General features: G+C 40.4%; 2 protein-coding genes across 5 annotated transcripts; one reads left to right on the top strand and one right to left on the bottom strand.

Annotated features, from left to right (window-relative positions):
* Positions 1–340: 340 nt before the first annotated feature.
* edem3 (ER degradation enhancer, mannosidase alpha-like 3) lies at positions 341–17276 on the bottom strand. 3 transcript variants are annotated; one of them, XM_029430036.1, is made up of 21 exons: positions 16277–17276; positions 16125–16170; positions 15597–15697; positions 15330–15369; positions 14735–14847; positions 13241–13394; positions 12617–12751; positions 9478–9583; positions 9051–9148; positions 8708–8833; positions 8529–8612; positions 8212–8295; positions 7751–7875; positions 6862–7033; positions 6634–6776; positions 6387–6531; positions 5566–5757; positions 5086–5251; positions 3193–3378; positions 2760–2807; positions 341–1774 (listed from the first exon to the last, which is right to left on the bottom strand). In XM_029430036.1, exons 1-21 carry the CDS (start codon positions 16357–16359, stop codon positions 1323–1325), a joined length of 2799 nt encoding a protein of 932 aa, XP_029285896.1. In that variant the 5' UTR covers positions 16360–17276; the 3' UTR covers positions 341–1322. The 3 variants fall into 3 exon arrangements, with proteins under 3 accessions (XP_029285896.1, XP_029285897.1, XP_029285898.1); XM_029430037.1 differs by having other exon boundaries at positions 2793–2807; XM_029430038.1 differs by lacking the exon at positions 16125–16170.
* Positions 17277–17444: 168 nt separating this feature from the next.
* On the top strand, positions 17445–23853 carry npl (N-acetylneuraminate pyruvate lyase (dihydrodipicolinate synthase)). 2 transcript variants are annotated; one of them, XM_029430039.1, is made up of 13 exons: positions 17445–17576; positions 18343–18441; positions 18665–18750; positions 18909–18982; positions 20248–20335; positions 20412–20469; positions 21853–21928; positions 22064–22156; positions 22296–22441; positions 22555–22601; positions 22721–22805; positions 22885–22924; positions 23041–23853. In XM_029430039.1, the coding sequence occupies exons 1-13, from the start codon at positions 17538–17540 to the stop codon at positions 23184–23186; spliced, it is 1077 nt and encodes a 358-aa protein (XP_029285899.1). In that variant the 5' UTR covers positions 17445–17537; the 3' UTR covers positions 23187–23853. The 2 variants fall into 2 exon arrangements, with proteins under 2 accessions (XP_029285899.1, XP_029285901.1); XM_029430041.1 differs by lacking the exon at positions 17445–17576 and having other exon boundaries at positions 18170–18441; positions 18669–18750.
* Positions 23854–24730: the final 877 nt, after the last annotated feature.

Here is a 24730-nt window from a genome sequence, read left to right as displayed (position 1 = left end):
TTACTTGAAACTGAATAATGCTATTTTCTTTTCCTTAATTATAAGACATGAACACTTCCTCCACCCCTGCTGTAATTAGCTTTACTGTAATGCTATTGTACGAAGTGAACATTTTCCAATTAGAGATTTATGTCATGTTGACTCAACTGATTTTGTGGGGGTGTTCGTCCCACTGTTTCCAGAAACATGTCTCTAGGAAAAGACACTGATTTAAAAATAAACTCGTCAACTTTCCTTCAAATATTCCACTTTCTTGTAAAAGTCAAAATTGGTTTTAACATTTAATAAGAAAATCAACCATCTCTACATCCTAGTGAAGTAAAATCATCCACTTCATGAATCTCCTTTACATCATTTTATTTTTAATGAACTGCAACAGTTTAATTTAACATTCAGTGTTAAAATAGCACAAATAATCATCAGGCCAGTCTTCCCAATTTCCCCCTTCATTTTTTATTTAATTCATTTATCATGTTAATTTAATGGCTTATTTCTGCTCCTTTCAATCAGTCAACAGCTAAGCATGACAGACAGATCTCACAGCGCCCCCCTGTGGCCGCCTATAGGCGTGTAATCCAGCCCACCACGCTGCTGATGGTGTCTGCTCCACCCGATGTGGTCCAGAGGTTGTTGTTTGTGGGGAGAACCTGAGCAGCGCTTTATTGTTTCAGTCAATACATCTTGACAAATATATATTTATATTGACCGATGACGTCATATATCCTGCACAGAGATCAAGTTTGGTGTTGTTACTCTACCACGAAGCCATGAAAAAGATCCTGCATCCTAGTCGATGTCACCAACCCCCACGTGAATTAAGTCCTTAACGCACATCAATGTGTACATATGGTTAAGCCCAAAACGTCAATGTTTCATCACAAATCATCACATTTATATTAAAATTAATTGGTCGATGGATTAATTAGTAGTTGGACCAATGCATAGAGAGAAAAACCGTGTGAGAAGTAGCTCAGATGGGAACGTGAGAGGCTGGTGCACACAGCCTGGCTCATGTCATTTCATTAAGGGTTTGTTATGACAGATAAAACTAACTGCATGAGAAAATGAGGTAAGAACCCTGGTCTCTCATCCATAAACTACCAGGCTAAACAGGACTCCCTATGGTCCAGAGATGCAGTATGTGGGCTGCCTTGGCACATGTTACCATCCACAGAGAACAAACGGTCATGATAGACGTTTCCCCATCTTCCTTTGAGTTCACCAGACTGAGACTCGTGACTTGTGAAGATGCGTCCCCCTTCAGGTTTCTCCCCACAGTGGGATCAAACCGCAGTCACAGGGCACGACACGCCTGACGACTGTCAGAGCTCGTCCTTCTCCATCTGCTGAAACGCCTCCAAGTCTTCCCGCCAATCAGCCAGCAGTTCATCGACTGACTGGCTGCTTGAGTCTGTGTCGCCTTCAGGCTCCTCTCTCTTCTCAGAGTCTCTCTCCTCTTTGGGCTGTGCCGAATCAGCCTCTGCAGGACTAGCCTCCTCTTCTGGTGGTCTTACTTCCTCTGCAGGACTAGCTTCCTCTTCTGGAGGTCTTACTTCCTCTGCAGGACTAGCTTCCTCTTCTGGAGGTCTAACTTCCTCTGTCGGACTAGTGTCTTGATCTACAGGACTGACGTCCTCCTGCAATGGAGTAACGTCCTCAGGAGCCAATTCGTCAAGCTCCAAGGTGCTCATTTGCGATTGTGCAATGGGCTCAAATGAGGTGGGGGTTGTTGCCTCGGTTAAGCAGCCTCCCTCCGCTTCTTGCACATCCGCACCTGAAAAGAAAGCAAGGCTTTGAGACACACACACACACACACACACACACAAACCTCTTTCCCTCCTCCTCAGCCAGTAATCTATAAAACATGCCCCCTGGTAGCCATTCTCAAAAATAGAATTGTTTTCATCGTGAGGTTGTCAACTATAACAGCATGATGCCGATGGTGAGTCATGTTTCCCACGGGATAAAGTCTTTCTCACATAGCTGCACAACCAAACTGAGACTCAACTGTGAAAAGAAATCTGGCAAAAAAGTTATTCTGTGAATTTTGCTCTGGTTAGAAAAAAAGAAAGAAGAAGAAGTGTATATGACCCGTTTCTAAAAACGTAGCCGCTTCTTTAACTGCAGAGTCTGTGCTTTTTATTATACTGAACAGTCGAGGGAACACGGCAATGACTTTAACTTCAAGGCTGTTTAATTCAAGCACAGATAGGTGCAAGGTATCTGGTCTGGTGGCGTTGTGGTTACAGAGACATAAAGGAGTGTGCAGTCAGATCTCTAACAGCTCCTCGTGTGCTGTGATGCATTAGTTATGAAAGGTGCCATTTTACAACCTGTTTGACAGCAAACAGTTGAATATATAAAAGTAATCGTAGGTGAAGACAAGCTGGACAGAAGCCCCCCAGAAGCTAAATAAAACACTGTCCCATGGCTTGGGGTCATACCCCCCCCCCCCCCCCCCACTGTCCAGCCTTGTGATGTGTAACTATTGGTTTGCTCCGGTGACAAAGCAGACATAAAAACTGCCATCTCCGACTCTGAAGGGGAAAATCATAAATGACAATACTGTGACTGCACTAAGCTGTTTTTTTTTTTTTTTATATGAAAGATAAACCAAATCCTGTGGTTAGAGGGCAGAGTGAGAGGAAGCGATAAAGAGGCAGAAGGATGTCTATAAGGAGGGGAAACCGAGTTAAAAAGGCAAGGGAGAGGATGCAGAATGAGGAGAACAGACGCAAAAGAAGGAAACGAATACTTACTGCCCTCAATGAGGCTGCCAGGAAGAGGTTTACCTTTGAATATGGTTGCTGCTCATCCAAAGGGGACAAAGTTATGAAGAAAGGAAGAGAAACCGAGAAAGAGAGGAGTGTTACAGTCCACCACAGGGAATCGAGGGACTTTGGCAAATGAGGTATGCATTTTAAAAAAGGGAAAAGAATGACAATGCAATATTAATAAGGGTGTAAAACTCCACCACAGCTGGGGGCTGGCTTCAGAAAGACTCCCATTCTTCAAAACTTCAAATAATGCCTGAAACCCTACAGCTCATCTTTATTTCATGAAGCCAGGCACATGATGTGGCTCAGTCCGTGGAGGGAGATAAGTACACTGATGTGATCAATCTTATCGTGAGCGATGAGTGGAACAAAGAGAAGAACATTAAGGGAGGCATGTGATGGAGTAATGTCACACCTCTGTCTCTGGCCTTGTCGCTCATCAGCACCTCCACCTCCCTGTACTCCTTCAGCGACTCCAACAGGATGTTGCCCTCCTTGTGGAAGAGGAAGAGGAGGGGCAAGGTGACGTCGTCTGTGCTGCGGCCGTCCCCGGCCATCTGAAACAGGGGAGCTGTGTCGCTGCTGCTGCCCTCGTTGTCGTCTGGAAGGAGAGGGAGCAAAAGCAGAGAAGTGAGGGACGGTAGTGCTGAAAGAATTAGTTGATTGATTCCATTGAAAAAAAAGTATTTTAAAGCGACATTGGGAATGTCTCTGTCTACCCGTCTGTCTCTGTCTACCAGTCTGTCTACCCGTCTGTCTCTGTCTACCCGTCTGTCTACCCGTCTGTCTCTGTCTACCCGTCTGTCTCTGTCTACCCGTCTGTCTCGGTCTATCAGTCTGTCTACCCGTCTGTCTCTGTCTACCCGTCTGTCTCTGTCTACCCGTCTGTCTCGGTCTACCAGTCTGTCTACCCGTCTGTCTCTGTCTACCCGTCTGTCTCTGTCTACCCGTCTGTCTACCCGTCTGTCTACCCGTCTGTCTATCCGTCGGTCTACACGTCTGTCTCTGTCTACCCGTCTGTCTCGGTCTACCCGTCTGTCTCTGTCTACCCGTCTGTCTCTGTCTACCCGTCTGTCTACCCGTCTGTCTACCCGTCTGTCTACCCGTCTGTCTACACGTCGGTCTACCCGTCGGTCTACACGTCTGTCTCTGTCTACCCGTCTGTCTCTGTCTACCCGTCTGTCTCTGTCTACCCGTCTGTCTCGGTCTACCCGTCTGTCTCGGTCTACCCGTCTGTCTACACGTCTGTCTCTGTCTACCCGTCTGTCTCTGTCTACCCGTCTGTCTCGGTCTACCCGTCTGTCTACCCGTCTGTCTCTGTCTACCCGTCTGTCTACCCGTCTGTCTCTGTCTACCCGTCTGTCTACCCGTCTGTCTCTGTCTACCCGTCTGTCTACCCGTCTGTCTACCCGTCTGTCTACCCGTCTGTCTCTCCGTCTGTCTCTGTCTACCCGTCTGTCTACCCGTCTGTCTCTGTCTACCCGTCTGTCTACCCGTCTGTCTCTGTCTACCCGTCTGTCTACCCGTCTGTCTACCCGTCTGTCTACCCGTCTGTCTCTGTCTACCCGTCTGTCTACCCGTCTGTCTCTGTCTACCCGTCTGTCTACCCGTCTGTCTACCCGTCTGTCTCTGTCTACCCGTCTGCTCTGTCTACCCGTCTGTCTACCCGTCTGTCTACCCGTCTGTCTACCGTCTGTCTACCCGTCTGTCTACCCGTCTGTCTACCCGTCTGTCTACCCGTCTGTCTCTGTCTACCCGTCTGTCTCCTGTCTACCGTCTGTCTACCCGTCTGTCTACCCGTCTGTCTACCTGCGCAAACTCTGCCCGTGCTGCTCCTTGTGCATCAGCGGAGCTAGTTAGCTAGCTATTGTTGTTCATCATGGTAATATTGATTGCTTGATTTAGCGACTTTCATCGGAGAAGAGTTGACAAAAATGGGCGGTGTTTTTCTGTTGGATCATTGATTTAATCTAGTTTACTCTTGCTGGCTTCTCCAATGTTATCTACCCAAAGTATTAACAATGAACAGCTGACATTTTGTAGATTTAATGATTAATATATTAACTGATCAAAGAAATGAGAGATTGAAATACACTGTTCTGTGTTGTAAAGGTTGAGAAATGTCCTATACAGATGCAGATTATTATTATTATCAAGCCTAACTTGTGTTCTGCTGTATTTTTAAGTCATCCTGTAATGTGCAGGACCCCATTCGACTGGCTGTCTTCAAGATAATCTATTTACGGAGCTCTAATCTAGTCACCGAGCAGTCGTTTCCCGTCTCGTGTCGTTAGCTGCTCACACTCACCGATGACTATGCCTCCGATGGCGCCGGCCTTCTGGATGTGTCGGGCCTTCTCTGCAAACATACACTGACCCCTCTGAAGCAGAGCGATGTGGCCCTGGACATACTCCGCGTTGGTGATCTCGCTACAGCCACTGTAGGGTTCGGCCACAATCACAAAGCCTCGTACCTACACACACACACACACACACACACACAACACACACACACACACACACACACACATTGAATTATTGCAAAGAATGAAGGAACACATTTAAATATATTTAAGAGCTTTATGTACAGTGCTGCAGTTGTCCACATGTTCTCTTCTGGTGCTGAAACCCTGCACTTACCTTGTCTACTGTTTGAATTAGGAAAACAGTCTAGGAGAGGAAGTGCCCTCTTAAAAACACCAGGGGAAAGTGAGGCTCTCTTAGGAAAATGACAGTTAAGTGCCCATTTGAAACCTGGAAGCTTGGCAAAGCTACAAAACCTACTCACTCCTGTGGAACTTTTGGACAGGTCTATGCCAAACTGTGCTGGGCCGGCGGTCAGCACAACCCTGCCAAAGAATGGATGTGAGACGATCTGAATGGCTCTGGGAGGCAGCTGCTCTTTCTGCTGCTGGCTGGACAGCTCCATCATCTCCTGCATGAAGCGCACGCCGTCCTCTGCTGCAACCGCACTCACCGCCTAGGTGTGGGCATGCCAGAGTGGGAGACGGAGAGGGTTTTAAAAAGTCAGGATGGAAAGAACACCATGATTAGTAGAGTTGTGACAAATAATATCTCCTCTATTAGAACAAAGGCACCAGTATCACAGTATGTTCTTTTGTTGTTTGACATTTAAATAATAGTACAAGTGCACAAGCTGTTGCAGCTTTTAAAAAAGGACCTAGTTCAGCCCCTAAATGATCATTTGTATCAATAACGACAGCCTCGCTACTCGTCCGTGCAAGCACTGTTCATGCAAAGTAATTCAAATAGTAAAGGCTTTAGGGAGAGTGCATATGTTAGGGAAGTAGTGAGCATATGACTGGATAAATGAGACTTGAATCATACTGCACGAGTAGTTTGAGAGTGTCGATACGGACGTGTTGATATCGTTTTTGCTGTTGTTAAACACGGAGTTGTGTAGTTCTAGAGATGTCGTCGTTTCAAAGGTTTGAATGTCTTTCATACACGTGTGCCGGAAAAGTAACAGTTATACATTTCCCACCCCTAGTAATTAAGTCGCCTACGATTAAAAGACTCAGCCTTGTGTTTCTTCTTAAATCAGCCATTAAACGAGACGATGCAGATCCTCGTTGTTAAACTGTTTACCTGTGTAGCATGCTGGACCAGCTGCACCCTGCCATCTTTCAGGTGGATGAGACTGACTCCCATTCTCCTCAGCAGCTCAAGATGCTCAGGGTTGTTTGCCATGAAGTCCTGAGCCCTCAGGGGAGGTCGACCCATACCGGGCTCCCTGACAGGAGACACACAAAAAAAAAATACAAATAGTTAAAAAGAGGAAGAGATTGGAGAAAACGGATAATGAGTGACTGGTCACACCTGTGTTTATACATACCGGTAAGGAGCGGGACGGGGGCAGCTCTTATCCACAGCACTGCGGATTGGTTCTCTCAGGTTTTGAGGGAAGGCGGGGTCAGGAAACAGGAGGCGAGTGTTAGGGCAGGTCCAATCGAAGTTAGAGTCGTCCAGCTCCTCAGACTGAAGCATCATGAGTATATTACAGAAGCTGTTAGTGTACGTGCTGTCGTCCATTCTTCAGATGTTTTAATTGTAATGTTATTACCGTTCTGTTTGAGGAAAGAGATGAAGCGTGAGGGGCTGTGGAGAGGGACAGGGGCAGCAGGTGTGCCTCGGTTGTGAAGATGTAGTCCTCCACGTCAAACGGTAAGTCCTCGGCGTCAGCAAACAGCAGGAAGAGGTATTTGAACATCTCAGCAAGAAAGAACGAATCCATTCTGAAAGGAGAGCACGATGCAAATATTAAATAATATATATATATATATATATATATATATATATATATATATATTATTTAATATTGCATATTTCATATATATATATATATGAATATATATATATATATATATATATATATATATATATATATATATATATGAATATATATATATATATATATATATATATATCTATATATATATATATATATATATATATATATATATATATATATATATATATATATATATAAATAAATGCATATATAAATAAATGCATATATATATATATATATATATATATATGAATATATATATATATATATATATATATATTATTTAATATATGTTTTTTTCTTTCTTTTTTCTTATATATCATGGTGAGAATTGCTGTCGTCAGAAATGTCTCTTTTTAAAATTATTCTTACTAATAAACTATTTAAAAAAAAGTTTTAACTGCTTTTATTGTTTAAAAATAGTACACAGCTTTGTCATATCTCTTGTAAATGCTCACATTTGAGGGATCCTTGGAAGAATGTGGCTTTATTTTATGTGTTTGATTAAAAATATATATTACATTACATTATACATTATACATTATATTCATATTATCCTCATGAATTCAGTATAGGTCGAGCTCAGTGATCATTACACTACATCACTACAGTTCATCATCATTCAGATCACATTACAAATATTAAGTCTTTCTATTCTCACCTGTCCTCGTGGCTCCCGGTGCGTACATCCTTCATTGCAGCGAAGCCGCAGGGAACACGAGCAAAGCGATTGAGGTTGTCCAGGATGGTGCGACCTGCCTCCAGGTAGTAAGGGTCTCCTGTGGCCTGGGAGGGTGAGAGCACAGTCGTGTGATCATAACAGAGGACAGTACATCTCTGAAGAAAGCTCCAGTGAGATCTGATCAGACACAAAAGATGTAACTTATGTTCCTTCATACATTTATTGCAAGACACCACAATGCCAAAGGCAAAGTATTGGATGCTGCATAATAAACTGCAGAAATGGAGATAATGTGTCTGAAATTGTGTAAATGAGGCTTAGTGTTATTGCAAATTAAGGTCATTTAACTAAATGGGGTGCATGATAATAGGCACCAGCCTCTGTGCTGTGGCGGTGAAAAGGAAACGTCTGCATTATGACAGGCTTCCTTGATAAATTACCTTGTAAAGGAAATAGGTGCTCTCTGCAAACTCAGGCCTCAGGGGATGTTGGGCCCAGTGTACCCTGAAATCAGTAGTGAAGGCCTGGGGAGAGACGCAGAAGGACGAAGGGGTCAGCACACCATACGAAGTATTGTAATTAGAACAGGCAGACAAAGATAAAATGCGGCCGTGTTCACTTCCAAACAGTTACGCTTGGCAACACAAGCCATATGAGGTTACTGGACTCCATGGTCAATTTAAAAGTCACTTTTGTGGGGAACAGTTAAAGCCTAAAATGTGGCATTTCATGTTGGATACAGAGAGAGACAGATTACCTCTGGGAGAAAGTTGTGTTTTTTTGTAACTTGATACAGCATCTCATGCGTCTCGATGGCCGGACGAATATCTCCCTTCAACACCTGAGACACGTACAGTGTGAACAGTATGTACAACGTTACTGAAATGGCGCAAGTAAATGTTGGAAAGCCTTCAATCCACACGATCCAAATCTGACCTGCAGTCCAGGGAAGAAGGCCAGGAGAGAGTCCATCCAGGTGCGAGCGGGAAGGAGAGGTTTGTGGATGTGGACGTCCAGCAGCAGTGGAGGCTGGCTAATGTACTTCATTATAGATGCATAGTGCTACATGGGGCAAACGAAGTGGAAGGGTTGAAGGGAAGGTGTATAATAACCGTCTTGTGGAGCTCGGTGATATACACAAATACACCTATGGACTTAAAATATATATATATTTTTTTACTTCTGTACTGTAGAACTAAACAGTCCTGAAATGCACAAACGTGTAACACTGCTATATGTGGCTTCAAATTACTGTACCAGTGTGTGTGTGTGTGCTCACAATATTGAACCGCTCCAGAAAGAGGTCATCTCCCAAGAGGACGTAAGCCTTAAGCAGGTATTCATAGTACGAGTCAATTCCCGCTCCTACTCCGCTGTCTGGGGAGACACAATCATACATCATTCTATAACACAAGACAAATCAGATTCCAAACAAATGTTCTATTTGTATCCTTCAACACAATTCTTGTCTCACTCAGACAGAAAGATACCCTTGTACTTCATTTTCACTTCCCCATGTCGTTGTGTACTCCTCCATATATACCACAGCCACCTCCCCTCTTCATCTCTCACTCCCTCCTCCATCCTGTCACTCAGTCAAGTCGTCCTGCACACCTCTTTCACCCCCCTGAGGTTCCCACTCCCCCCCACTCCCCCCCTGAGGTTCCCACTCCCCCCCTGAGGTTCCCACTCCCCCCCTCTCTCACCCCTGCGGACCCACTCTCCAGAGTGGATGTTGATGGTGGTTCCCACCAGGTTGCTGTTTCTCTGTCTCTTCTCCCACAGAAAGTCCAAAGCTCTCCGGGCATGGGCCTGTGAGGAAGGGTGCATTATTGATTTTTTTTATCAATCTACAGCAGCTGTCCACCGTTAGAAAGATTACAGTGATTGACTCTCTCCTTGCAGCAGTCTACAGCTGCCGGGAAGTGAACCAGTCCGAAGCTCTAATATCGTTGCACGGGGTAAAATATCAAACTCCTACTACTACTACTACTACTACTACTACTACTACTACTACTACTACCACCATTACTACTACTACTACCACCATTACTACTACTACTACCACCATTACTACTACTACTACCACTATCACCATTACTACTACTACTACCACCACCATTACTACTACTACTACTACTACTACCACCATTACTACTACTACTACTACCACCATTACTACTACTACTACCACCATTACTACTACTACTACTACTACTACCACCATTACTACTACTACTACCACCATTACTACTACTACTACCATTATTACTATTACTACTGCCATTATTACTATTACCATTACTACTACCATTATTACTATTACTACCACTACTACCATTATTACTATTACTACCACTACTACTACTATTACTATTACTATTACTACTACTACCATTATTACTATTACTACTACTACCATTATTACTTTTACTATTACCATTATTACTTTTACTATTACCATTATTACTACTACTACCATTATTACTATTACTACTACCATTATTAGATTAAAGATTACATTAAAGATTACAGTGATTGACTCTCTCCTTGATCAGCAGTCTACAGCTGCCGGGAAGTGAACCAGTCCGAAGCTCTAATACCGTTGCACGGGGTAAAATATCAAACTCTTACTACTACTACTACCACCATTACTACTACTACTACCACCATTACTACTACTACCACCATTACTACTACTACTACCACCATTACTACTACTACTACCACCATTACTACTACTACTACTACTACTACTACCACCATTACTACTACTACCATTACTACTACTACCACCATTACTACTACTACCATTACTACTACTACTACCATTACTACTACTACCATTACTACTACTACTACTACTACCATTATTACTACTACTACTACCATTATTACTACTACTACCATTATTACTATTACTACTACCATTATTACTATTACTACTACCATTATTACTATTACTACTACCATTATTACTACCACTACTACCATTATTACTATTACTACCATTATTACTTTTACTATTACCATTATTACTTTTACCATTATTACTATTACTACTACCATTATTACTATTACTACTACTACCATTATTACTATTACTACTACCATTATTACTATTACTACTACTACTACCACCATTACTACTACCATTATTACTATTACTACTACTACCATTACTACTACTACTACTACTATTAATACTACCATCATTACTACTACTACCATCATTACTATTACTACTACCATTATTACTATTACAATAAATACTACTACTACTACCATTATTACTATTACTACTACTACTACTACTATTATTACTACTACTATTACTACTACTACTGCCATCATTACTACTACTACCATCATTACTATTACGCCTACAATAAATACTACTACTACTACCATTATTACTATTACCACCACCATTACTACTAATACAACTACCACCATTACTACTACTACTACCATTATTACTACTATTACTACTACTGCCATCATTACTACTACTACCATTATTACTATTACTACTACCATTATTACTATTACTACTACAATAAATACTACTACTACTACCATTATTATTACTACTACTACTACCACCACCATTACCACTAATACAACTACCACCATTACTACTACTACTACCATTATTACTACTACTACTACTATTATTACTACTACTACTGCCATCATTACTACTACTACCATTATTACTATTACTACTACCATTATTACTATTACTACTACAATAAATACTACTACTACTACCATTATTATTATTACTACTACCATTATTACTATTACTACTACTACCATTATTACTACTGCTACTACTACTATTACTACCACTATTACTACTACTACTACCATTGTGACTATTACTACTACTACTACCATTATTACTATTATTACTACTACTACTACCATTATTACTAGTACTACTACTACCATTATGATTATTACTACTACCATATGACTATTACTACTACTACTACTACCATTATTACTATTACTACTACCATTATTACTATTACTACTACTACGACCACCATTATTACTATTACTACCATTATTACTATTACTATAATAAATACTACTACTACTATTATCACTATTACTACTACTACTACCATTATTACTATTACTACTACTACGACTACCATTATTACTATTACTACTACTACGACTACCATTATTACTATTACTACCATTATTACTATTACTATAATAAATACTACTACTATTATCACTATTACTACTACTACTACTACTACTACCATTATTACTACCATTATTACTACTACTACTACTACTACTACTACCATTATTACTACTACTACCACCATTATTACTATTACTACTACTACTACTATTACTACTACTACTACTACTACCACCATTACTACTACCATTATTACTACTACTACTACTACTACTACTACCATTATTACTACTACCACCATTATTACTATTACTACTACTACTATTACTACTACTACCACCATTACTACTACCATTATTACTACTACTACTACTACCATTATTACTATTACTACCATTATTACTATTGCCATTGTTACTATTACTTTATTACTATTACTACCACTACAGGTATTCCTAAACCAATTTACCGTTTTGGTTTGATTATCATCTGTTGGACTGAACAGCAGAAATCTCTTCACACTGTTGACTAATATCACCATGTTGATATTTCAAATGATTTCTCCTTAACAATGTGGTCAAAGTCAGAAGTTAACATTGTTGGCATGCTGCTTTAAAGAAAGTTATACTGTAACATGTTATTATAGGCGGCTTAGAACGGATCTGATCATCTGATACCTCAAACACAGGATCCCCAGTGAAGCGACTTAAGGCAGCAAACTCCAGGATGATGGTTCCTGCACACGCAGTGCAGGTGTCTGTTTCTGTGCCTGTTCTCGTCTCAGGACCCCTGACACCGTGCTTCAAGTTCACCTGTCAAGCAGAAGAAAAGAACAGTTCCTTTTAGTGTCGCAAGTGACATGTGCATGAAATCTAGTCAGACAGGAAATGCGCGTTCAAAAGCGACGACAGCTGCACGCAGAGCAGTGAAGCAGAAAATGGAAATATGTAAGTTAGACTCCAAGAGGTCACAAATGCCAATTGGACATATTGCAACCACTGAAGTGTGTGAATAAGCACAAGTATCTATTTCTGTAGTATTATGAGCAGCTTATGTAAGAGGAAGGTTTTCCTGCCCGTTACTCTGCAGGTTCACCTTATTTAGAGTAGAACGTCTTTTTCCCCATTGTTCATCATGAAACAATAGTCTAAACAAAACATTTATTTGCATGACAAGACAAAATTCAATGTAAAAATGATTGTTTAATATCCCCACTTTACACAGACTACAGTGCATGCAGGTTTGGTTCTGTTATTAAGGAGCTGGATTATGGTATGTCTGCCCGTGTGCAGTTGGCTCACCCTGGGATACGGCAGGCCACTACTGGTGTTAAAGGCTGGCAGCAGTCGGAAGCCCAGCTCTTTGGCCATATGCAGGAGCTCATCCTGGTACCACTGCATGTGTTGACCTCCGTCCTTCAGCATCACAGCCATGGAGTGCCCTCCCAACAGACCTCTGAACACATACACACACACACACACACACGCACACACACACAGACGACACACACGTTAGCGCAGCAGAATCCAGTGATTTCTTATCACTAACGTGTTTTCAGACAGCTGTCGTGTTTGCTGCCTGACAGAGGATACACTTAGTGTAACATGTGGTACAGTACATTTATAGTTTATTGGTTAACCATTAACGTGTGTTGATAGTCTAAACCAGGGGTCGGGAACCTTTTTGGCTGGGAGAGCCATAAAAGCTAAATATTTTTTTATGTATTTCCTTGAGAGCCATATATAAAAATATATAAATTTGAATGTAACTTTATGCGTGCATTTTTTAAGAATAACACGTCTCCGAGTACTAATAGAGGTATCAGTGTTTCATTGAACACGTGCTCTTTTATTAAATAAACTAAACGCTTACGTTATTTATCTCATTTATGAGCACGTTTCAGTGTTTACTGCACGGAAACTCAAGGCAATTATATCCGGCCCGCGAGAAAATATCATATGTCTGTCATAGCTGGCCCGCCGGTTTTGGTAAATCAATGCATGGCACAACCACGGGAAAATACATTCGAGGAAGTAACTAAATATGTGAATGAAATGAAAGTTTTTGGAAAGCAAAGGGAAACACACCACAGATCTCTGGGACGAAAGTGGCGATGTGAGCTGGCCTTTGTGTGCAACATAACGAAGCATCTCACTGTTAAACCTGCAGCTTCAGGGCCGTGTGATCACGCACATGTGTGATGCAGTGAGAGCTTTATAAGCCGAGCTGCCTGTGGGAGACTCTGATGCAGAAGGAAACTTTGGTCACTACGTGTTTCCAAACACTGACAAACATCTCCACCGCTGTGTTCCTGACCGCATTCTGCTCATAAACTGAGCGCATTTGCCGACTTTGCAGCTCAGAAATTTAAATTGAACTGCTCAGCAATCCGTTTGCAGTTGACTTCAATATGTTCCATATCTTTTTGCACTTTATCCAATATGTGTATCCTGTTCAATAAATGTGGACCGTGTTTGGCCCTCCCTGTGATTGAGTTTGACACCCCCGGTCTACTGCTTGCTTTGTGCAGTTTCTCCTCTGCTCGGTTTCGCTTAGGGCGGGGCTCCGCCCCCTACGCACACACGTATGAACACACCTTCACCTACAGCCAGAGACAGAGCGGAGGAAAGGAGAGGGGAGAACTAAAAACAAATCCGCTGCTAAATGTTTTTACTATAAAATGACACAATATAATTATTTATTACTTGTTAATCATGTTAAAAAATGTTAAACGAGCCATATTGCATTATCGAAAGAGCCATAGGTTCCCGACCCCTGGTCTAAACCAATCTCACCCAAGGACTCGTATGTTGGTTTCGAATACCGACACCACAATGTCGTTGTCCAGCCTCACATCGGTCAGCACTCTTCTCACGGCAGCCTCAAACTCTGTCGTCTTGTTCAAAAGCTAGCAATGACAAATAATCAGAACTATAACAATCCGGCTTAATTATAGAGCATTTCATAGTTAAAAGTGGACTGAAAGACTCTCTGGCTTTAGAAATACTTAAATAGGGCTTTGTTCATTTTTCATTTTTCATTTAGTAACATTGAGGCACAAAGGAGGTCTGCACACTGTTAGGCTCCCTCTTCAGAACTTCCTTTGTGTCCTGAAGTATTTTTGGACTTGCGCGCAGGTATTTCTGACTGGATGTGCACACACTTGGTCCCTTTTCTGCAACATTGACATCTAAATTCTATTAAGGACTCACGAAGCAAAGACTAAATCGTGGGATCGTTGTCTTGTACAGTGCGCATAATGCATTACTCCAATGTCATCAATACCTCCACCGTGTCCTTTCCTATTCATTCAAATACAGCCTCAAAATAACAACCCGAAACTTACAGTTAGACAATCAAGCGAAAAAAATACCCAAAACCAATACTCACCACCAGAGTATCCAGAGTGTCTATGAGGGTCAGAGAGAACCTGTCAGAGGGAGACAAGAAATGTTTTCCACAGGGACAATTAATGTACAATTCATTTAAGCATTATTCAGAATAGTAATGTTTATTCAGCAAGTACAAACACAATCTGCCTCCTTCCACCTCTGCCAAGCGCTCAACCAGGTGTGGTAATATGCATGTGTTGACCCACGTCATCTCTGGTCCGTTAATGCGTTAGATCTCACGGGACAAAGGCAGCACGATACTCACATTCCCAGAGCGTCGTCTACGTCACCTCGACTGGGTTCAAGCCCACGCACTCTTCCTCTGCATGTAAGTGGCATCAGCTCATCTGCTGGATATGCATGGTCCTAAAAGAAATACACAAATACACTATTTCCCTTAGGAGGCCAGCTCAGTCTGATTAGACCTCAGTCCTCTTAAAATGTACATGATACTTCATATTATCCATCATGAAAGAAGCAGCAAAAAGCCAGTTGAGACTTAAATTAAAAGAAAACATGCATCCAAATATAAAAAAAAAAGTGTAATTACAGTTCCATAATTAACCTATGACAAAGAGAAACATCACATCTTATTTTACAACAGATATTCTCCACTCTAATGCACGCAAAAAGAAAAACAGTCCTGGTAACCTAATGAGCTTCTCAACTGTCCTGAATCACATCCAAATATCCAAAGCTGCAGCAAAAAGACTAATTATTATTATTATTATTATTATTATTATTATTATTATTATTATTATTATTATTATCTGTGAATGAATAGATAACGTACCATATAATTCTGATATGCATGGTCGAACATCTCGACCACTTGGTTCCTTAGGTTACGGGAAAACACAGACAAGTCAGCATGCACAACGCGTTTTCAGGAGAAACTGTTTTTCCTGCTCTGAAGAAGCTGCTGCGTGTTTTCTCTCAACTCACCTCAACTTGGTCTTTTCCTCCCGTGACATGGCCTGTCCGAGGCTGCATAATGCTCCAAGTAGCATCAATGAGAACAGTAACATTGTGGTAGGTGGGCAAGATCGCAGCAATACACACAAAACTACTGCTTGGCTCTCGGTCAGTCACAGAGCAAATACCTAGTCATTACCACTGTCCACACTGCTCAAACTAACAACACACCTAAGAAACTACACCATACTGTTATACCTCTGAGATCATGTTAAATCACGTTTTGGATTTACCACTTTATCATCCATAGGTACAAAGAGCATCATGAAATCATGCTAGTAGGTTGCTGAATCTTGACCACTTACACACCATCTCTATATCTCAACACCAAAACAGGACTATTAGTATACTATTAGTACTCTCATAAGATGTCATACGAGTGACTATGTACAATGTGCGCTTTGATATGTGCACTTACAGCCAAAACTATTAAATAGTTGAAGGAATGTTATAATTTCAAGTAACCAGATACCGAGGTGTATTCGATAGATATGTACCAGGCATTAGAAGTGCTTACCAGAAGCAAAGAGAGTCACACCTGTTTATGTGTCTAAACTGACACCCGGACCTATGTTACACAGGTGTGACACGTTGACAGGTAAACAGTCCATGCAACTCTCCCTAAAGTAAACCGGCTAAATCAAATTAACCTTGCGATCTAAATGTAAAAAATGGCAACAATGTTATTTTCCAGATATAGTCTTCACGCAACAGCGATCAAGGAAACCAATTGCCTTTTCAGATATCACGACACATTCTTATTTAAAATTATTACAATTATTTTCTTAGTTGCGTTTAAAAAAAATCCCACTACACAAATCGTTTACTTACTCCACACAATATACAGACAATTAAACCAGAAATCAAACCAACAGCCCTTGGAAACTCCTGTTCATACCAGCTCATGTTATCATTTTGATGTGTCAACTGTAGATTCACGTTAATGATTTCCTACTCTTGACAGTTATCTTTCGTCAGTCAGTCGGACAAGCAGCCAAGCAGTTGTCCGGGTTTAATTAGCCAGTTAGCCATCGGCGCTATAACTAGCCAAACTGGCGACAGCGGACAGATCAATAATACAAGAATAATCGACAAAAACCGCGTCCATTGTAAAGAAGCGGACCTGACCAAGCTATCTTTTCTGTCCCTCTGTTTATAAAGTGGACGATTTCGCCGTAAACTGCTGTTTCGTCAAGCTAGCCTGTCTTTAAAATAACCGGATGCTGTTGCGATGAAAACGTCAACAACATCCGCTTCCTGGATTCGGAAGGTATTGTACCCTGGGTTTAGCTTCTCAGGCTGCAGTTTCTCGCAGGGTGATAAACAAATCGCCTCTCCTTCGCTGGGATTTGCAGTCGTAAATCTAAACATGGCTTTGACTGTTGCAGTAGCCCCACTATTAAGCACATATAACCTTAACCTAATGATTGCCAGATGTTTAATTACTTTTGAATGGGTTAAAAGTAGTTGGAGAAGTTACCTGTAAGTCTAAGTTAAGGAAAGAGCTTAGCAAATGTCACCGTGCTCTCACTTGTGTTGCCTTTCAGTGCTGATCATTAAAGCTCAGAAAAAATAAATACTTACATTTGTAAGTGCTCTAAAGCCATTGTATTCATTTATGTAGAATCCTGCAATCCTTAAATGTAGTGCTTTACCATCAGTTTGACAAGCTTTTACACGACTTCCGACCAAAAAAGACACATTTCAGATATTTGGGTATCGTCATGGATCTTTTATAAGAGACTTCCATTTTGTAAGAGCTTGCAGTCCTACAATCTTAAGATATCCTAGCAACAAGTAAAGGCAGCGTTAATGTTATGCAAATTAAAGAATAACTACATTCAAACCACTAAATACGTTTCAAAGCAATTGGAAACACATTGTTTAAAGTTGAGTTGTATTTATGTTCTCATAACTCATAATTGGTCAATGTCCATGTTTATCTCGCCGTATTTTCGTGTTTTGCATTCCTAAAAACTCAATTTCCCATGAAGCTTTGCGGCATCACTTGATGCTTCGCTGCTCTCACATGACAGAATCAACATATCTCTGACCATACAAGTTATAACGAGTTACCACACTTCCCGAAAAACAAAATTGATGTCCACAACGAACAGAAAGATAAGCCCGTACAGGTAGGCTCGTGCTGACATGTAATATGTTCGACAGTATATTTTGATTTCCTCTTCATAAACAGATACGCCTGCTGTATTGTTTATTTTCCGTGTATGCTGTAGTTGCATGACGAGTAGTTATATAAATATGGCTTTTAATTACAGCACAGTGTGACGTTTACACTTACAACTAGGCTAACAGCTCCTTCTTCTCCATTGTTTTTTTTTTTTAACCTAATGTCAGGTAGTTATGTCAGTCATGGCGCCTTCTCCTGAAAAAAAACTGACAGGCCTTGTTGCAGCAACGTTTACTCCATTCACCCCAGAAGGGTAAGTAACCTTTTATAAAATGAGCAATGTGTTTGTTGTGTGAGAAAGTGTAGAAAGTTAAAAGTGAGGAATGAGTGTGGACATACTTGTAAAACTGTGGCACACTCCTGTAGATCTGGAGCACTATGTTCTATATTTTTTACATTTTCCCAAAACAGTGAACTCAACCTAGTAAAGATTGGACCTTATGTTGACTACTTGACAAAGAAGCAAGGTGTTAATAGAATATTTGGTAAGTTTACAAGTGGATTCTTCCTTTTGTTATTTTGTCATTTTCTGTGTTCCAATCTAAATAAAACTCAATATTGTATGTTTTACGTGGTTGGTTTGTCGACATGTTGGTCATCTGATAACATAGTTAACGCTGTGTTGGGTCAGAGTACATTGAAAGGCATTTTTTTTAAACATGCTTGAATGCCAAACAGTTGGTTGTTAGTTTTGGACAACATGTTCTCTTACAGCAATTCTTCATTTAAAATGACAAAACTTTCATTTAAACTAAGAAAATAACTTTTTACTGCACTTGTTTCTATGTTAAAAGATAATTATACCATCAACTATTATGAAACTGATCATTATTTCAATAATAGTTTTTATTACATATGAGCTACATAAATATTAATAATAATAAATAACAACAATATTAAATGTAATGTGTTAATAACCAACTCTGTAGAGCGTTCTGTAGGAAAAAGCAACTAATACGCTTGTATTTCTTGTAGAACTACATTAACAACACACACACACCCACACTTAAAATAAAAGTTCAATAGTTATTGTTATATAATTCATATTTCCATTACCTTTCTGTTAAAAAACAAAGCCGATTTTAATAAAATGAATATAAAAACTTGCATTGTAGGCTATACACACTGTATCAGCTGTGATTCAAATACTTTTCCTGGAAAAGGTAAACACTTATACTCTTTTTGATTTAGTTCATGTGTAGCTCTTCAGTTAACACAATGTTATATGGCCTTTCCGGCAAAATAGGAATATATTGTTTTGCCTCAAGCTTGTTTTGGTATCAGTCTGTTCCACATTAACCTCTGTCCCTGGAACAGAAACACAGACGTTACAGTAAAGATTAAATAAAGTCTGCCCTTTCCCCTACATTGATCAAGGCTACTCTGTTTCTTGTGTGTCAGACGTCTCTGATTACTGCTTCATGTCACACTTTTCTCAGTTCACACTAACTTCTTGTTAACTCTCCGTGTCCATATTGTCGTCTGTGAACTGGTAATCATGTTTTTTCTTTTTCACCTCGCTCTCATTGTCTGCACTACCGCTCATTACCTGTGAAATTGCTTTGTCCTGGCACATACTACACGCTGTCCTGGTGGTGGATCCCTCTATGAATGGGCCCCACCGAAGGTCTTTATCCATTTTCACCATTCAACTGTATGTATTTAGCTTTGTTTTGCTACCTGTGCCACACCGTACTATTGTTTTGAGCTGTGTGAACCGTAAGTTAGACGAGCCTTCACTTGCTTACAGTCAACGGCACCACCGGAGAGAGCATGTCTCTCAGTGTTGCAGAGAGGAAGATCCTGGCTGAGGAGTGGTGTGAGAAAGCCAAGGGAAAGTAAGTGAACGCATAATAATGCAGCAGGAAAGGGTCGCAATGTGTTCATTTTTCATGTTTGTGCGTGTCTCTGCAGAATGCATCAGGTCATTGTGCATGTTGGCTGCATGAGCCTCAAAGATTCCCAAGAACTGGTGAGTTGCTTTACGATGTGAACATTAAGCAAACGCACAAGAGTACCAGAGGCTGTGTTTTGTAAAGAAAGATTAGTTTCTGTCATCACATTAATTGCAATTCTATAAGAAAAACATTGGCACATTGACAATTCTACCTTTTTATCGGAGGTAGTGTTCATTCCTGCAGGTATTTACAGTATAATGAATAGGGGTGAAATACATTTCAGTATTGCAACATCATGTTTTGTGATACTGTAACAATTCTCAAAAACACTTTACATTTTGCAAACACTCATAATGCACAACATGTAGTGCTTTGTTTGCATAACAAAAGTGAACCTTTTTATAAATGCTTACATTATCACAATTAATGGAATCGTACCCGCTGTGTCACGATGCGTATTGCATCGCCAGGTTCTTGCCAATACATGATACACAGTCCTCATGATGAAGTGTTTTAATGGTGGATGTATTTTCAGTCGGTGATGTCCCACATTTTTTAGGGCTTTCGACATCTAATCTCATTTAGTATTTTCAAGAGGAGACAGTGAGAGGGATGGAATATTAAAGACAAGGCAGCAAGTTATAGACCACGTACTAAAGCTTTGTTTAAATGTGTTGCATTTTTACTTTGAGTATCTCGTGTTTTGAAAAGTGCTCTATAAATAAATTATATATTATTATTATTATTATTATTATTATTATTAAACAATACACACATCTTGTAACTTCATTCCATTTTTTGCATTTTTCTCTACTAAATGCCTTCAAAGTGTCTTTGACTCTGTATGATTGTTGAATGACGACGCACTTTGGGGTCTAGAAGAAGCTTCGGGTCTCTGATTGAAAGCTTCTGGCACTCGGGTGTGTTGGAAGTGTTTTGGTGTCAGTATGTGATTGCATGCCACATCTATATTAAAAGAATAGTTTGACAGCCGTTACACAGTGGAGACCTTAGAAAGTTACTGGTTCCAGGCAAGAAACAGTCCATCACTTTGACACTTTTGTTAATCTGTGAGCTTTAGAGATGCTGGCAGAGAGATACCATTCAGCAGAGCTAGGTCAGCTGTTTTAGGCAAAGCGAACAGACTTCAGGCTGCTTCATATTTAACGGACGTATGAGAGCGACATCAATCTTCTCCTCTAGTCAGAGTGAATATGTTAAACTATTCCTTTTAACAAGTTCTCAGCTTGACTGAGAAAAGACAAAACAACAGAATTGATCGAGTACATGACCAGAGCTGATTAAAGTGTTTTTGGATGGACATCTTTGTCCTAAAACCATCGACCAAAACACTGTCGTGATCGTGCACTGTATATATCACAGACTTTAATGTATCCACTATAGCAGTAGCTACAAGCCGACTTTGTTCTTCCTCGCTATCATCCTGTTCCCTCCAGGCTCGCCATGCCGCGGAGATCAAGGCTGATGCAATCGCAGTCATTGCCCCCTCCTTCTTCAAGCCCAGTACTACAGGTGTGATATAAGCTCTTATTTAAATACATAATCCCGCACACTGAAAGCGTGGCGCTGCACATGTCAATACTGTACTTGTTGGAAAGAACAAATTGTAAATTGTCCACATTTCTTTCCCCTCTCTTCCTGTTTCAGACGCGTTGAGGTCATTCCTCCAGAAAGTGGCGTCACATGCCCCAAATCTACCTTTCTATTATTACCATATTCCATCTGTCACCGGTGTTAATGGTTAGTGCCTTAAATGCAGTTGCATATCATTAAGAAACAGAGACTCTGCATCCCTCGCTCTGGGGAAAAGCAAAGTGAATGTCGGACCATCCTGACTGATGGCATAATGAAGATGAGACGGTGCATTGTCTTTTTTCAGTGCTGGTGAGAGATGTGTTGGAAGGTATTGAGGAGCTCATTCCCTCGTTCAGTGGTGTGAAGTTCAGCGGGAGTGACCTGATGGACTTTGGCCAGTGTGTCAGCTACAGCCAGCCTCACTGGTCACTCTTCTACGGCATGGACGAGGTCAGATTTTCCTCCCTCTCCATCTGTTTTGCGCTGTAGCTGCTTCTATCGCAAGATGACGTTTTGTTACTCTGACCGACATAAAACTAACTTTTAATTTAACTTTACGACAGCAACTGCTTGCAGCTCTGGCGATGGGCGCCAACGGAGCAGTCGGAAGGTGTGTGTGTGTGTGTGTGTGTGTGTGTGTGTGTGTGTGTTTGGCGCTCTGTCTCTTTTCATTCTCTCTGCTTAACGGCTGTTTACATTTTAAATTGGTTTTCATTTATCTGCGCGCAGCACATATAACTACGTAGGATGCCCCGTCAACGAGCTCATATCCGCGTTCGAGAAAGGCGACCTTGTCCAAGCCAGGACAATCCAGGTAACGTCCACCTCCAGGTTGTTTCTGCGTTGATGTTTTACACCAGTTACTGACATCTGTGTCTAATTTCCATGAGCAGTTCAAGATGCAAGAGCTTCTCCGTTATGCCTCAAAACTTGGTGAGCGACGCTTGCGTCTTGTTTTTCTTACCAAATGATCTACAAGATAAAGAAATGCTCTTGTACTATAGAAGTCTTTCTCCACCTTTTTTAATCTGCCTTGTTGTCGTCCACAGGCTTTGATCTGGGAGTGAACAAGCAGCTGATGAATGAGGTGTCAGGCTTGTGTCTCGGGCCCCCTCGGCTCCCCGTGATGCCGTGTCCTCACGCCCACGCTCTGTCCATCACACAGAAATATCACAGCATTTTCCCTGAATACTGATGTTTATGCTGGATTGTTGAAATTCCTCAACTCAACGCAGCAATTCTGACTTAAACATTAAACCTCAATGTTAAAAAGGTAAAAATGTTCACGATGGAGGAAATCTCACGTTAACAAATATTTTAATCTCGGTGTGTATTATTTCACAAAACGTGTAATGTTTAAATCATATCTCCAATTACAAAAAGGGGAATGTGTCATTGTTGTTGTTGCTGCACTTAGGGAACTTGGGAGTCTGTCACACATCAGCAGTGTTACATTATTCTGTACTGTGTAAACTGAATCTCATTTTAGGAGTTTCAGTACTTACAAAACCTTGTTTTGTAATTCACATGGCATTCAAAAAAATGAAATATGATTATGACTATTCAAGTCATAGTTTTTGTGTTTTAGGTTCTCCATCACTGAAATAAAAGTTTGTAAAATGTTTTAGCTTGAAAATTTAAGATGCTATTTCATGAAAGTATGATCACTCCAGAAAAGGGAAAATGACGTATTAAAGGTTGCAAGAAAAGAGCGTAAAACCCTCGAAAATGAGATTCCTTATGAAATAATTACTTTCTGAATTACTTATTAAAGGGACATGCATTGTGTAATTATGTATTGTTTTAACAAATAGTCACTGATTTCATACTAATAAATAAATAAATAAATGCATTGATTCATTTGTTGGCTCACACTGATTCATGTCTTACGTTCTGTTCCTGAAAGATTTCACAATCACAAGGCCAGATGTGTGTGTGTGTGTGTGTGTGTGTGTGTGTGTGTGTGTGTGTGTGTGTGTGTGTGTGTCTCGTGGTTGTGTCGTCTAAACAGTTGGAAAATGCTGCGTCGTCTCTGACTCTTTTTCTTGCTGTCTAGCTCTTTATTCACACTACTCAACACTTACTTTTCATTTTTGACCTGAGGTTATTAAAACGTCATGTATTTGTTTTATTATTTGTATTCGCTGATCATTCAAATACATATACAGATCTGTTTGTTCTGATTACATTTGGTCGGTAAAGAGTTTTGGGGACTGAGAGAAAAAGCGAGAGCTGGTTGTTTGCACATTCAAATACTGGATCCAGGAAGCCTTTAACAATGTAGGTTCACAGATGGAGGACGGATAGCGGATGATTTATTTGTTTCTATACAAAAGAATATTAAAAAATTATTACAGATCAACACAATATCAACAAAAAATCTAATTAGGTTGTCATTTAACTTGCAGCGTTGATCACAAGGAAGTCATTCCTGCGTGTGGCCATCCAACTGTTTAACTCCTCCCTCAGCAGCCATAACACATAGTTATTATACTAAACAGTGCAATACTCAAATCACTTGACACTATTACTGTATTACACTGCATTTCAAGCAGTAATCTTATTTTCAGGATTAATATCATTATTATATATTATAATAAACATACTTTTATATATTTATTATTATATATTGTTCTATAATATGCACATTTTCACTTGAAAGTGAAGTCAAAGTTTATATAAATGTGTTTATTTTATTCTAAAAATGGAGCAATTGTTACAAAATATAATCTCCCCCCC

This window comes from Cottoperca gobio, chromosome 4, assembly GCF_900634415.1.
Source record: "Cottoperca gobio chromosome 4, fCotGob3.1, whole genome shotgun sequence".
Classification (NCBI taxonomy): domain Eukaryota; kingdom Metazoa; phylum Chordata; class Actinopteri; order Perciformes; family Bovichtidae; genus Cottoperca; species Cottoperca gobio.
This window is presented reverse-complemented; position numbering and strand designations above follow the sequence as displayed.

Coding starts and splice junctions, on each gene's coding strand:
- edem3 (XM_029430036.1), bottom strand. CDS start 16,359: ATGTTACTGTTCTCATTGATGCTACTTGGAGCATTATGCAGCCTCGGA. Junction 15,698..16,124: donor ATGCATATCAGAATTATATG/GTACGTTATCTA, acceptor TATTTCTTTTAG/GACCATGCATATCCAGCAGA. Junction 3,379..5,085: donor CATCGGAGGCATAGTCATCG/GTGAGTGTGAGC, acceptor CTCTCCTTCCAG/ACGACAACGAGGGCAGCAGC.
- npl (XM_029430039.1), top strand. CDS start 17,538: ATGAAAACGTCAACAACATCCGCTTCCTGGATTCGGAAG. Junction 18,983..20,247: donor AGGTGTTAATAGAATATTTG/GTAAGTTTACAA, acceptor ACTTGCTTACAG/TCAACGGCACCACCGGAGAG. Junction 22,442..22,554: donor TCTTCTACGGCATGGACGAG/GTCAGATTTTCC, acceptor ACTTTACGACAG/CAACTGCTTGCAGCTCTGGC.